The sequence below is a fragment of the Gymnoscopelus braueri genome (genome assembly GCF_963280865.1).
Source record: "Gymnoscopelus braueri genome assembly, chromosome: 17".
In the NCBI taxonomy this organism is placed as follows: Eukaryota; Metazoa; Chordata; class Actinopteri; order Myctophiformes; family Myctophidae; genus Gymnoscopelus; species Gymnoscopelus braueri.
The window spans coordinates 40,723,538-40,736,593 of record NC_137617.1 but is presented as its reverse complement, the minus strand read 5'-3'; the positions used below and the strand labels follow the sequence as shown (position 1 = coordinate 40,736,593).

Below are 13,056 nucleotides of genomic sequence, written 5' to 3'. Positions count from 1 at the left end.
TACTTGCAGATTTCTACTCTTTACTCCTTCAAAGCCTACCCACTACCTAACCTATCCCCCTCAAATAATAAAGAAAGGCACAATATAGGCCTAATGCCTTTCACAGAATATTTAGAATGCCCATTTATCCTCAATGTTAGAAAGTTGCCATGTACAACAACAATTGTTGAGTTGATACTCAACAATATCAACATAAATGTAATAATTTGGTGTCCGATTGCTGGAGCTTATAAACAAGCCGCAGTGGAACAGTAACTGAATGCTTTTCCAATGTTTTACATACTCTACCCACTGCACAGAAATGATGCAATGGCTACAGGCATGCTGGATGAAAGAGAACTAGGTAACGCATCTGTTGTGTAATAACCAGTAGCGTTGGATGTGGTTAGGCAATATTGTTATATCTGTATAGCATATCATTGCTGTCAGGCAGAACATTTTTGTGTTTTTTCGTAAATGAATGCCCTGCTTGATCATACTAGTGTCACACAAAAGTAGCAGATGTACAAGCTAGAAACACGGCGCGAAGCGGCGCGTTTTGAGCTTGTCGATCTGCTATTTTTTACATTTTTTAATTCGATTCCTGAAAAAAGTAACAGTTTTGGGCATATGAGGTTTTCACCCGACAGAGACGATATACATTTTTCATTCATTAGGCTGAAACGAGGTTGGCTCGAGAATCCTTCATTTGGGCAACAAAATGATAGGCCTCAATATACTCAATCCAAAATTCTAAACTCTATGATTATTTTTAGAACTGTTAAGCTTGATTTATACTTGCAATGCTAGTGATGCGCTCCGAAAATAACAGATCTGCTATTTGTGGTGCATGACATGATGCGCAACCAAGTATAAATCAGGTATTTGATACTGTATGTAGGAGATTCTATCTAGGCAATCTGGGGGCCGGCTGGCAACAAGAAATAACCCAGGCAGGGACACAGGTTAAGTTGTGCATTTCCCGTTAGCTTTAGATGTCTATAACTCCAAAACCAAATTCTAATACCCAAAATCTCTGCTCACTCGCTCACTCACACTAGGTCCTCCAGCTTAACCCAGAAATAGTTTTGTCCCAATTGGTAATTGGCTTTTTGGAGGAGCCGTGTGGAGGAACAGAGTGGGCTCTCAAAGCCGCTTGGAGCGTCAAACAGCATCGAGTGTAGGCTTCAGCCTGTGCTCATCCTCTCGCCGGAAGTGTTGTCTGCCTATCTGTTCGGTTATTGGATGGACCGTGTCTAGGGCTATTGGAGGGAAACCCATAACTACGCTGTCTGGGAGATGGGGTCTAAAGAAAAACAGCATTGCCGTGTCGCGGACTTCAAAGAAGGGATGTTTTAGAGCCGACAAAACTTTGTTCTGCGGGCTCATATCCTAAAATGTAAACATAACCTGCCTGCATGCGTGTGTTCAACGGTTTGAGAGTGAAAGTGTCTTATTTGATTAAACTGCAGAGATACTGAAGTGCATTGCCATTTATATATATCATTCTGAATAACAGGGATCTCTGAGCTACTGAAGCAACAAATGAAATAAATGGGTTGATTTTTATTCATAAAATCATGCTGTTATCGAGAGTGCATGTCAAACAGCTCATAAAGGCCTATGAGAAATACAGCAATAGGCAAATAGATACATTACAACATGAAATGCAGGAGTAAAGAGTGAGTGAGCAGGAGTGAGACAGAGTGGCTGTCAGTCCAGCCGGCTTGATTCCTCCGGACTCGCATAATAATCCTCTCCTCCTCGCTCGGAGGCGGGACTAATGTGCGGGTGGAGGACGCGAGTGGAGTGAGCGAGTGTGGAAGTTGGGGTACTGGAATTTTACCATATCCTGGTCCAGCAGGGGTGGGCGGTCCAGAGGAGATCTGCATCCCAGTCATCTGATTGGTGACCTGCTGCATGCCGGGCGGTGCCCCATACTGCTGGGGATAGGAGGGATGTGGCCCCGACAGGTTGACCGCCCCCTGGTTGTATGGCTGAGACACTGCAGGCCTATAAAGAGGAAAACACACTTATCATCACAGCACAGTGTGCACAATACCACCTGTGGGGTTGACCGCCTTCAACCTGGCGTCCCTATTTTGGGCATGTCAGAGGCCAAAATTGACCCATTTCGCTATTAGTCATAGGACTAAATACATAGGGCTTAAGTGGTCATCCTCACGATGAGGACAGACAACTCACAACCCTGACGCACGCACACACCATTCATTACCTGGGAGGTGCCTGGGTCATGGGTGGTGGGGGTCCGTTCTGGAGGTCCACCGGACTGTAGTGGGAGTAGGACTGTGGGGCAGAGACCGGTGGGGCCCCAGAGGTAGGAGGAGCCCTGGGAGGACCTGGAAGTCAAAGAGAAGAGATTAGATATTTAACCAGCTGTTAAATCCTTAATCACTTCGGATCATGACGATCCGTAATCCACTAACTGAGATCAATCTTTCAAACAGTGATGGGATTATTAGAGCGCACATCTAAGCACGGCCTTGCGGTCACGCCACTGCGGTTGCCAGATGCTGTATATGGAATGTCAAAAATGTCAGATCTGCAAGCTCACAGCGCGTCGCATCTTGTGGATCAACTATTTTCACCGCATCCTACAACAAAGTATAAAATAGGGCTTAAGTGGGTAATGTTGTTAAATAATTTATTTAGAGTGAACTTGTAGCGTAGAATTATACAATGACCCTTATATGATTATGGATGACTGTTTAGCTTCACTGCATTTGTGCTGCATTGTAGATTCTGTCAGACGGACGGCACAAGGACACTCTCGTCTACACGAGACGTTCTAGCCTTTTTGAACAACACTGGTGATGTCTTGGACTTATTTTTACTCAAGGACTTCAATGAAATGCGTTAAGACTAAAACATTACCAAAAAGAGCAAATAAACGAGGCTCGAGAGGAGGCGTTTTAACAGCTTAGAAGACTTGGCTGTAGCAACAAACTGGAACAGACTCACAGCCAAAGCAGAACATGACTGTGAATTCAGGATAAGTAATCTCATCTGTTTTACCGAACCTTGGCTCAAGGAAGAGCAGGCAACTCCCAGAGGCTAAACCACAATCAGAGCAGGCAGAGAAACAGCTCACACAAATCAATAGGAGGGGGGGGGCTGTGTATATTTGTTGAAGAGAACCAGGGCAAAACAATTCTGCTTACGCAAGTACGCATGTACTCCGTACTTTGAAATACCGATTCATTTAGACCCTTCTAACTCCCACGTGAGTTTGACCAGATTACCATTATCAATACTTATAGTATATATACCTGGCACAGGCAATAAAGAAGCTGCAGCAGAGATGATAGCGGAGAGTTACAATAATGCGCTCTCTCTCTCGCTCTGTGGATCAATCTGTTTTTATCCTTGTAGTTTTAATACTATCTGGATACCTGCCCACCCTTCAGAACATACTGTATGTGGACTGTACCAATCGTTCTACCCATTCGGCTTTGGAATCCCAGACGCTTAGAAGGCCCTTGGACCACAATGTTCATATTGTGCCCACGTACAGCGCTATCGTTAAGTAAATGAAACCTGCCACCAAAGTGATACAAGTACGGTCCGAAAAGGAGCACAGAGGAACTGAGGGACTGTCTGGAGGACAGCGAATGGGACATTTTCTTCCTTGAGACGACCACAAACTCACAGACACCATCTCTTCATATATAAAGTTCTGCAAAGACAATATAATTGAGACCAAATCTATCAGGATTTCCCCAAACAACAAATCATGCTTTTCTAAATAATTCGAAATAAAAAGACAAAGACAAATATTGACTACAAATATAAGATTGAAAATACGTTCTGCACAGGTGATGTGTGACATGCCTAGGGGGGTCTCAACTTGGGCCAGTAAAAAACTGGAATGCTCAACAAATACCAGTCAATCCTTTGCTAAGGAACTGTATGTCTTTTTTGGCAGATTTGACAAAGATGATGTAATCAATTATGCTCCAGTGTTTTTATAACCTCTCCTAGGATATTAAAAGAGGTGGAGGTCGCAGCAAGCCTTGCCAAGCTAAAGCCAAACAAGGCCACAGGACTAGATAGACTTAAAGGGTGTGTCATTAAAGTCTGCCTCCTCCAATTAAAAGGGGTTCTCATATAGGCTGTTCCAGTATACAGTATATTGGATACCTCCACCATACCTGAATCGTAGAAACTTTCCATCATCAAAACTGTGCACAAGAAATCAGGAGCCAGTATGATGAATGACATTATTCGAGCAATAGCGCCTACTTATTTTCTGCGCAAGACCATGGAAAGGCTTTAATCAATCGCATTACTCCTCTGTTGTTTAGAAGTTAATTTACCTTATAAAAGTCATAGGAGGAACAGACAATGACATCTTAACCTTAAGCCTAAAGGATACACTAGAGAGCTATTTTTTAATTTTAGTTCTGCTTTAATACAATGAAAACACCACAGTCTTTTCAAAATACTTGCTGAACTTGGGATTAACAGTGTTGTTAGCGTTCTTCGGTTAATAAAGTTCCTCTCCAACCGACAACAGAAGGTCTGTGTCAAAGAGAATATGTCTGATCAACTCACCAGTAGTACAGACTGTACAGTTCTGTCCCGTAATGTTTTCTTTGTACACAAATGAAATGATGATCCAAGACAATGCTACAGTTGTACAAGTATGCTGATGACATGGCCTTAGTTAAGTGGACTATCTGACACTCTCTCACACACACACACACTTCAAACATGGTGTCAATGTAGTACCTTCAAAACCAGTAGTGCTCTTCACCATCAAGATGTTTCAAAAATGTTTTTGACGCGGCACGAAGTGACGAGCTGTGAGCTTGTACATCTGCTATTCTTGAATAGCCAACGCTAAAATCTTTCCCGGTTTTAACGGGTTATACACTGGTAAAAACGTAAGAACTCGAACTAAATCAGTACTGGGGCACAATTATGGATTGTTCATTAAGCTTATCTGGAAATACTAAATATATTTTCAAGAACCGTTCACAGCACATTTACCGTCTCAGAAGACTCAAACGTCTTAACGTGAGCCAACCAATTTTAGAAACTGGGTACAAGACTGTGATTGACAAGTGTACTCACTTTCAACCTTACGTCATTGTTTGGCAAGCTCAACTGCAGACTAAGGCGTAAGCTTGTCACCATTGTTGGCATGGATGGAGAAATGGCCGAAGAAACCTCAGACCAAACTGAGTGACCTGAATTAGAAACGGTTCTGCTCTTGTGTTGTTGTTGTTTTTATTAGTATTTCTTATATGTTAGATTTTGTACATAGTAATTTAGAAAATATAGAATGCATCTGAATAACTAAGTCTATGTTGGCTTAACATCATTACGCACTTCAAAGATCTAGGAAGTTCTAATTTCTTATTTTCTCTAGGAATATTTTCGGCTGGCCGTGTAAAATTAATCAGCGCTTTAAAACGAATTGGAGCCAAGTAATTTTCATACCGTTACCGTACTGAAATTTATGGAATCCAATGGCTAGTTTAGTATACAGTGAGTTGTGGTCAATGGGCTATATGCCAGACCACCTGTATGGTCCTTTAAACACTTTCAACCTGCCGTTCCTAGTTTGGTCCTGTAATCATAGGCAAACATTCACACATTTAAAAAAAAAATACTAAAATGTACTAAAGTAAAAAATAAAAATAAAAAAGATGTTCAAGCTCAAAACGGGTCACGATGCGAGCATTGTGAGCTTGTAGATCAGCTATATTTGCTATTGGTCAAACGACTAAGTATAGGACTTAATGGTTAATTGAGAAAGAGAGAGATGGAAGCGAGAGAGAGGGGAGGAAGCAGTTACCTAAGTCAAGAGGAGCAGACAGGTCAGAGACAGGATTGGCTGCCACAGCCTTAGAGGGAAAGCTTGCATAAGGAGAGTAACCTGAAATACAAGAAAAAGAGGGAGAGAAGGCGAGCACAATAGAGGAGAAGGGAAATCAGTGAAGCCAGGCCGAATGAGAAGTGATGGGTGGGAGAACAGAGACAGCACGCTCAACATTCTGATGCAGAGGGGAGGGGTAGGACACTACGAGGTTATGGCTGGGTGAACTGCCTGATGCCCTATCTGTTGTTGTGTATCTCACCCACTACAAGCTTGTAGCCGATCTACAAGATTAGCTATTTTCAGTCTTCTTCGTCATGCAAGGCAGTCTATACTGTAGTAGGGCTTATGTGCTTAAAGTAAAACTATACTTTACCTTGTGGTGGAACCCCGGGCTGGTAGGCCGATGTGGGCCCGTTGTAGGGAGCAGGGTAGCCCCCTGCCAGGGGAGCATAGCTGGGCTGGCCGTAGCCAGGCTGGGGCTGGCCATATGGAGACGCCATTCGAGTCTGCTGGTTTACATTCATCCTCAGTTCATGCCTAAATCTGGGTCAGATTATGACATAACCATCAAACAGTTGCTCAGGAGGAATGATCATTGACAGAGAATGAAGAGCTTGTTAAACCTGCTGAAAATATAGTGCTGCGTTCACATCTGGAATGCCTCGAGCAGAGGTTCCCAAATTATTTTTTTATGCAGTGGCTCTGCAACAGGCTAGCCGTATATGACACGTCACGCTGCCAGTAGGCCAAGTACTTCCACAAATTTATTTCACGTTTTATACTTTTTGAAATATTACATATTTAATTTGAAATTTTTAATGTAGTCAATGGGATTGTGGTCACACCATAAGTAACTTTGCCCAAATTTGGAGTCATAGGTCAAATATGTCATAAAAGGACGGACGTCTGACTGATGTGACAGGCTGATCACATGGAGTCAGAGATCCACATTGTTTTTAAACAAGACCAGGAGACCTGGTTCTGCCAGACCCAGACTTCACATGACGTGTCAGCCTGTGTCTATGCCCATGTATGGACGAAAGGGGGACAGACTTTTATGGCTGGGGCCTAAGGACAAAGTGACCATGCCCATGTATGGACGAAACAAAGCCTCACGTAAGCCGACCCCTTGGGTCTGGCAACAAGACCAGGAGACCTGGTTCTGCCAGACCCAGAATAAATTCCTTTTCCTTTTATGCCCATGTATGGACGAAAGGGGGACGAAATTGGCTGACTCTATTCAGCACTGTGATTGGCTAGTGAGACACATGATGACATTAATAACCTATAAATAGGATTATGCACTTCAAAAAAATCATTTTTTTTTAAAAGTGAGCTCCATCACAATGGGGGACGAAACTTGAACCCTCTTTTATGCCCATGTATGGACGAAATAGGGACAAAGCCTCATGTAGGCCGACCCCTTGGGTCTGGCAAAGAAGGCACCTGCAAAAAAATACATCAGCAAAATTCCACATGGGAACAGCGTGGCACCGATGTGCGTGCCAACCTGTGACCTGCCAACCTGTGACTTCAGTCATCAATGACATCAGTCGTCGTATATGACAATTATTACATATCTATGACGTAAGGTATGACTCCAAATTTAGGCAAGGTTTCAGCCCTAACAGAACCCCATTGACGTCCTGATTGGCGCTGATTGGTCCAGTGGTTTGAGAGATTAGCTCCAGACACAGATCGACAGACCAACCTTATTTAGTGACTAGACTTCTGCATAGCCACGCCGTAATAACAAGAGACACCTCAACTCTTAGCTAGAAATAAATAAAAACTACCATCTCACAAGCTTACTTGGTACCATACTTGGCTGCATGTGACAACTTTTATTTGCAGACAATGCATAACGGTGTGATTAACTTGAGTCTGTATAATGTAGCCTAAATAGATGTCATTGTCGGGTTTGGGATTCGTTTTTTTGCTGCTGGTTGCTTGAGTTCTGACTGCCTTGCTCGTGTTGATGACTCTCCTCCGTTCCATTCATTTAGTTAACTGTAAGAAATGATCGATCCATTTTATAATCACTGCAGGGTTCTCTTAGTGATGATGAGAAAATAAATCCATCTCATGGGAAAGAGGGACTGGCTAGAATGAACAACACTGCCACCGTTGCCAATAGAAACCAGACTCACTGTGCTTGATTAAAGTTTAGGAGTTGCCACTTGCCACATACATAGCCTATAATATTCTGTATTGTCTAGATTTTCGACATGTTAAATGTTCCGTCGTAATAGCTTCAGGGTTGGGTTAGGCTTTATAGTGAATCTAAATTACAAATCAACTACTGAACATAAATTCCGAATGCGAGGAGTCAATTCTGCTGCACCCCTATAATTATTATTATAGTGCGAGTGAGGCAGGGTAACAGTGTTAAAAACTGTTATGACAGACCTAATTCCTCTGGGTCTTGGCATCTCCCTCCTGCAGACAGGCAAATCTGCCCACACAGCAGTGCTCCAACTAAGGGGGGGTGAAGTACCACTACCTGCTGCAAGGCAACAGCCGGAGCCTCAAGCACAGCGGGAGTTGGAGTTCAGATACAATGTGAGATTAGACGTCTCTCTCACATCCCTGCCGCCTTCACCTTGATGTGTGTAAAAGTCAACTGAACTATGTGCAGCATGCAGTTCAGTCAGTAGTTATATAAGAAATTGTGCATATTGCTCACTTTTGACCAAAATATTATACAAAGATTATATATAAGAGATATTATGTAGAAAAACTGAACCGTGTTAATACGCGGCACTCATCTGCACTTACAACTCACACAGAAGTCAATACACAAAAGATTGCACAGTACTTAAGTGTGCAACTTTCTTAAGTGACAGAATAGCCGTTATATAGTACGTCATCATTTCCTTTATGTGAGAAACACCTTTATTAGCTTTAGTTGTTTGTGCTGACCACACCTTACCCACCACCAACTCTTCTCTGGCTCAGCAAACGCAGACTCAGAGGCTTGACACACTAACTCAGTTTCTTGCACTTTACTCAGGGGGTGTACATGATTCTCATTATGTTAAAGCGTAACAAAACAAGTATTCTGTGGTACCGACGGCCTGACAGCCGCAAAGTCTCATAACTTGTAACTAAAGGGCTGTCCAGTGTCCACACACCAAGAATGATAACTACAACGATTACTATAAATATGTATAATCCGTTCTAACTCAAGAGGAAGACAGAGTCCACACCACAACTATAATGACAACAACAGCGGGGAACTAAATCGTTGGGATGACTTTCAGAGTGATTTGATGAACGATAAAAACACTGGCAGCCAATCAAAATCCATCTGAATTTACAGGGTGTAACCATGTGTGTCATGTTCAACACACCACTCTCATTCAACATGTTTACGTAATGTTATCGTTCATCATCCATTTATTGTTATTCTTTATAGTTGTATTTGTGGTGTGGACAGCCCTGTACTCTCGCAACAATGTGGACAGTACGCAGAATTGAAGAAAAATCTAAACCTTATGTGGGTTCAACTGAACCCATGGCTCTGTCTGATTTGAGGTGTCATCAAAGACAGTAAAGTAAAGTATTAGTCTAATAGGGTCTGGGACCCCTAGGGGGTCCTCAGAGTTACTGCATGCATTAACCACTTGAACGCTAGCATCCCTGTTCTGAGAACTTTAGACAAAAATAGCAAATCTACAAGCTCCTAACGCCTTGCGCTGCGAGGCGCAATGAGCTTGTAGATCGTCTATTTTCGGCAAAGAGGTTTGTTAGTTGTAGAGGGTAGGAAGAACAGACCAATTACAGAGTGAAAGGTCAAGTTTACTAAGTGTTGACCGTTTAAGTGGTTAAATGTCTGAAAATACACATTAACATGAATCCAACACAACACTTGACAGTGCTGTCAAACAAGTCTAGGAAGTTATCTATGAAAAAGTTTAATCTGCAACACAATTTTACACAATATGTAGTGGGGGCCTGGGGGGGTCCCTGCTTCATCTCCTCTCAGCCAGGGGGTCCTTGATCCTTGATCTTGACCCTGATCTATCTAATAAGTAACTAACTTGAGAGGCCATTCATCGCAGCAGTGGGCCGGATTACACTGAGGGGACCACAGCCTCATAACCGACAGATGTGTGTAGTAGTGTACACGAGTTATTCTGCGTCTTTCCTGGACTCCAGATGAGGAGTATCATCTGACACAAACACACAGGCTCACCTGAACAGGAGCCAGTGAATAATTCAGCGGTGTGTACAGGTGCGCACACACACACACACACACACACACACACACGGGGGAAAGAAACACAATCGCTGGACTAGTCGTGCGGCTATTTACCGTGACGGACGGGCCTGGTGTGTTGAGTGACCCAAAGCTGCCCCAGCTATAGGCTTCCATCCACACTAGCAGCCAGCTATAATAGCTAATGGATGTTAGCTATAATGGTAATCCGGGACTCGACCCGGGCCGTGTCACTGTCACACAACAACACACAAGCCCTTTTAAATCATCCAGCAGCGTGTTCTTGATGTCAAGAGGCACTTCTTTGACAATAAAACACCATGTCGTGCTGTCAGTGTCAAGAGGAGCCACTGTTTACTAACGTTACCTTGAAGAGCTTAGCTTAGCTAGCACAACAAGTGAGCTAAACGGGAACGGGGAACGTCTCCAGTCCAGCCTCAGTGCCGCATTACTCGTCGCCCTGCTAGCTGATATGTTAGCCTATAGTGTCAACCCCCATGGAGCTTGTATAATAACACTGTCAGCCTGACAACACACGAATCATGTGTAAAGTAACATAATAATAACATCACTCTGGTTGCCAACCACTGGTTGGTTTAGAACGGAACGGCACGGATCGACTCGGGATACTGATGACAGCAGCAGTTGTTGCGATCAGCTGGAGGCTAGGCTAGGCTAGCTGGTTAGCATAGCATCCCCCCCATTAGATAGCCATAGCATTGACGTTGGCTTTATGCTAGTAGCGTTAGCTACCCGCTACCCTAGCCTCCCGGAATGCTACATTATTTGAGTTCGGGAATGTCACACAATCACCGTCCGCCTCGCTCACAACGTACCTGCGGCGGTGTGGTGAATGGTGACGGTGTCCCCGGTGCGGAGCAGAGTGTTAAAAACCCGGTGGTTACGTCTGATAAAAACTGATGTATGAATGTCGTCCCCCGGCTCGGTGTAATCCCTTCTTCGGTATTTTCCTCTCACGGTAGAGGGTCTGCATCCCATAGCCCGTGGGGGTGGCTGGTCGCGTTGTGATTCGTTAACTGGGACGGTTGTCATAGCAACGCCCATGTCAAATCGCCGATTTGACATAACTATTGGTGCTGAAATGTAATAATAATAAAGCAAGGTTTAGTGATGTGCGCAAACCCAAGAATGACATTAAACACTTTATGGCCTGTCTTATTTTATACATTCATATATTTGCAAAAAATAGTGAATAAAGCAGATCTACAAGCTGAAAGCTCACAATGTTGTATCTATTTTTGATTAATATATTTATATAATATTTTTATTTTATTTTTTTGTAACATACATTACATACACTATCACACACATTCACACATACCCTTGCACTTGCCTAATTGTCAAAATAACAATAAATACATGAAATAAACATTAAAACAAAAACAAAAGCATTATGTTTTTGAACATTTAACTTTTTTTCTGCACAAGGTTAAAGCATAGAGTTATAATATATCGGGTTAAAGTGGTTTATTTATTGTTGTTCTCTTTAGTTTATTACGGTGCGGCTGCGAAGACAACCAGTGAGCCAATCACATGTGTGGAGCCCAGCGCCACCGTCCCTCCAGTCTATGGGGTTTACTCTCTCGCAAGCGGACATTCACCGGAACTGCTGTGCCGCTGTGCCACGTCCACATCCGGCCACTGCGTCGAGCAAGACATCAGAATTTTGATCAGAACCACTGAACCAGGTGGTTCAATTAGTACATTTATCTGAAATGAATTATTTGAAGGCAGGGGTCATCTCCTGACTCCATGTTGGCTTGTGGTGGACATTTCAAAATTCAATTTTTGCCACAGACACACAAAATGAGCAGACAATAATATTACTGGCAGAAACACAAAGAGATAGCCTTAAATGACCATAAAGGTCTGTAACTCTCAGATGGGGGTCCTTGAAAATAAAAAAGTTTAAGAACCACTGTAGGCTACTGGCGGACTCCTAATGTGCCATACATAGTGTCATAGTAAATGAGTGTCATACATGTTCAGAAGAAAACCTGGAGACTGACGTTCAGTAATTGGGTCTTATGATCAAAATAAGACAATTTTAATGGTGTGTAAAATAGAAAATCTAAAACTTGCGACGGACAAGGCCAAGTCTTTGCCACGGACACATTTGTCCATGTACGGACATATTGATGACCCCTGTCTGAAGGGTCGAGAAAGATTGACCCTGTTTGTTTGTTTCATTGTGTCCAGTATGAAAGTAACTTACTATTTGGGATTCTTGACACATTGAATGAGGTGTAATATTGTGAACACAAACATTTGTTGCAACTACTCTCTATTTCAGGGTCTTCAATGTTTTTCAGGCCAAGAGAACCATGACTAGTCTTGTATAAAATTGTGTTGTATAGATATGTTTTTGAGAAAGCCTTGCAACTTGATAAGAGGCTTTCAAAGTATTCCACAAGTTGTTCTTGTTAGTGCCTATCAGCGTGGTATAACTATGAGAGTGACGACACTAGCGTTGACTCCCATTGTAGGAATGGAATGCGGAAATGCTCTGTCTATCTCAATAAGGAAGTTTGAATGTTTGGAACTACAGCCTGAGCCCATAGTTGCCCGCTTTGCGGCGAGATCAGAGCGTGACGTGACTCTCTCTTATACGGCTATGATGCCTATTAGTGATGCGCGGGTCGGGTTTTTTCATGACCCGCCCCGCCCCGCCACGGAACCCAACCCGCCCCGCGAACCCGCCCCGCGAACCCGCCCCGCGAACCCATATATAAATCTATGGCTCAACCCGGCCCGCGGGTCGCGGGGCGGGTTGAGCCATAGATTTATATATGGGTTCGCGGGTATATGGTATATATGAGCCCCGCGGGTCGTACCTATAATTCTGTAAAATCATGGTTAGAAAATAATCCCCAAGTGTATTCAAACTGTTTTATTGTTATTATTCTTATTCTTATTAGGAATAAAGACAAAACAAGAGCACGTGATTTTTAATTTTTTTTTGCGTGTGAGAGTGGCTGACCCGCTC

General features: G+C 43.1%; 1 protein-coding gene across 1 annotated transcript in view; it reads right to left on the bottom strand.

The window, feature by feature from the left end:
* The window catches only part of sec24c (SEC24 homolog C, COPII coat complex component), a 33,011-nt gene extending 21,978 nt beyond the window's left edge, over positions 1–11,033 (bottom strand). The window contains exons 1-4 of the mRNA XM_080455314.1: positions 10,886–11,033; positions 6,201–6,370; positions 2,216–2,339; positions 1,826–1,992 (exon numbers count right to left, since the gene is read on the bottom strand). Coding sequence (XP_080311440.1) covers positions 1,826–1,992; positions 2,216–2,339; positions 6,201–6,351 — 442 coding nt within the window. The 5' untranslated portion in view covers positions 6,352–6,370; positions 10,886–11,033. The remainder of the gene's footprint in view (positions 1–1,825; positions 1,993–2,215; positions 2,340–6,200; positions 6,371–10,885) is intronic.
* Between the last annotated feature and the right edge of the window lie 2,023 nt (positions 11,034–13,056).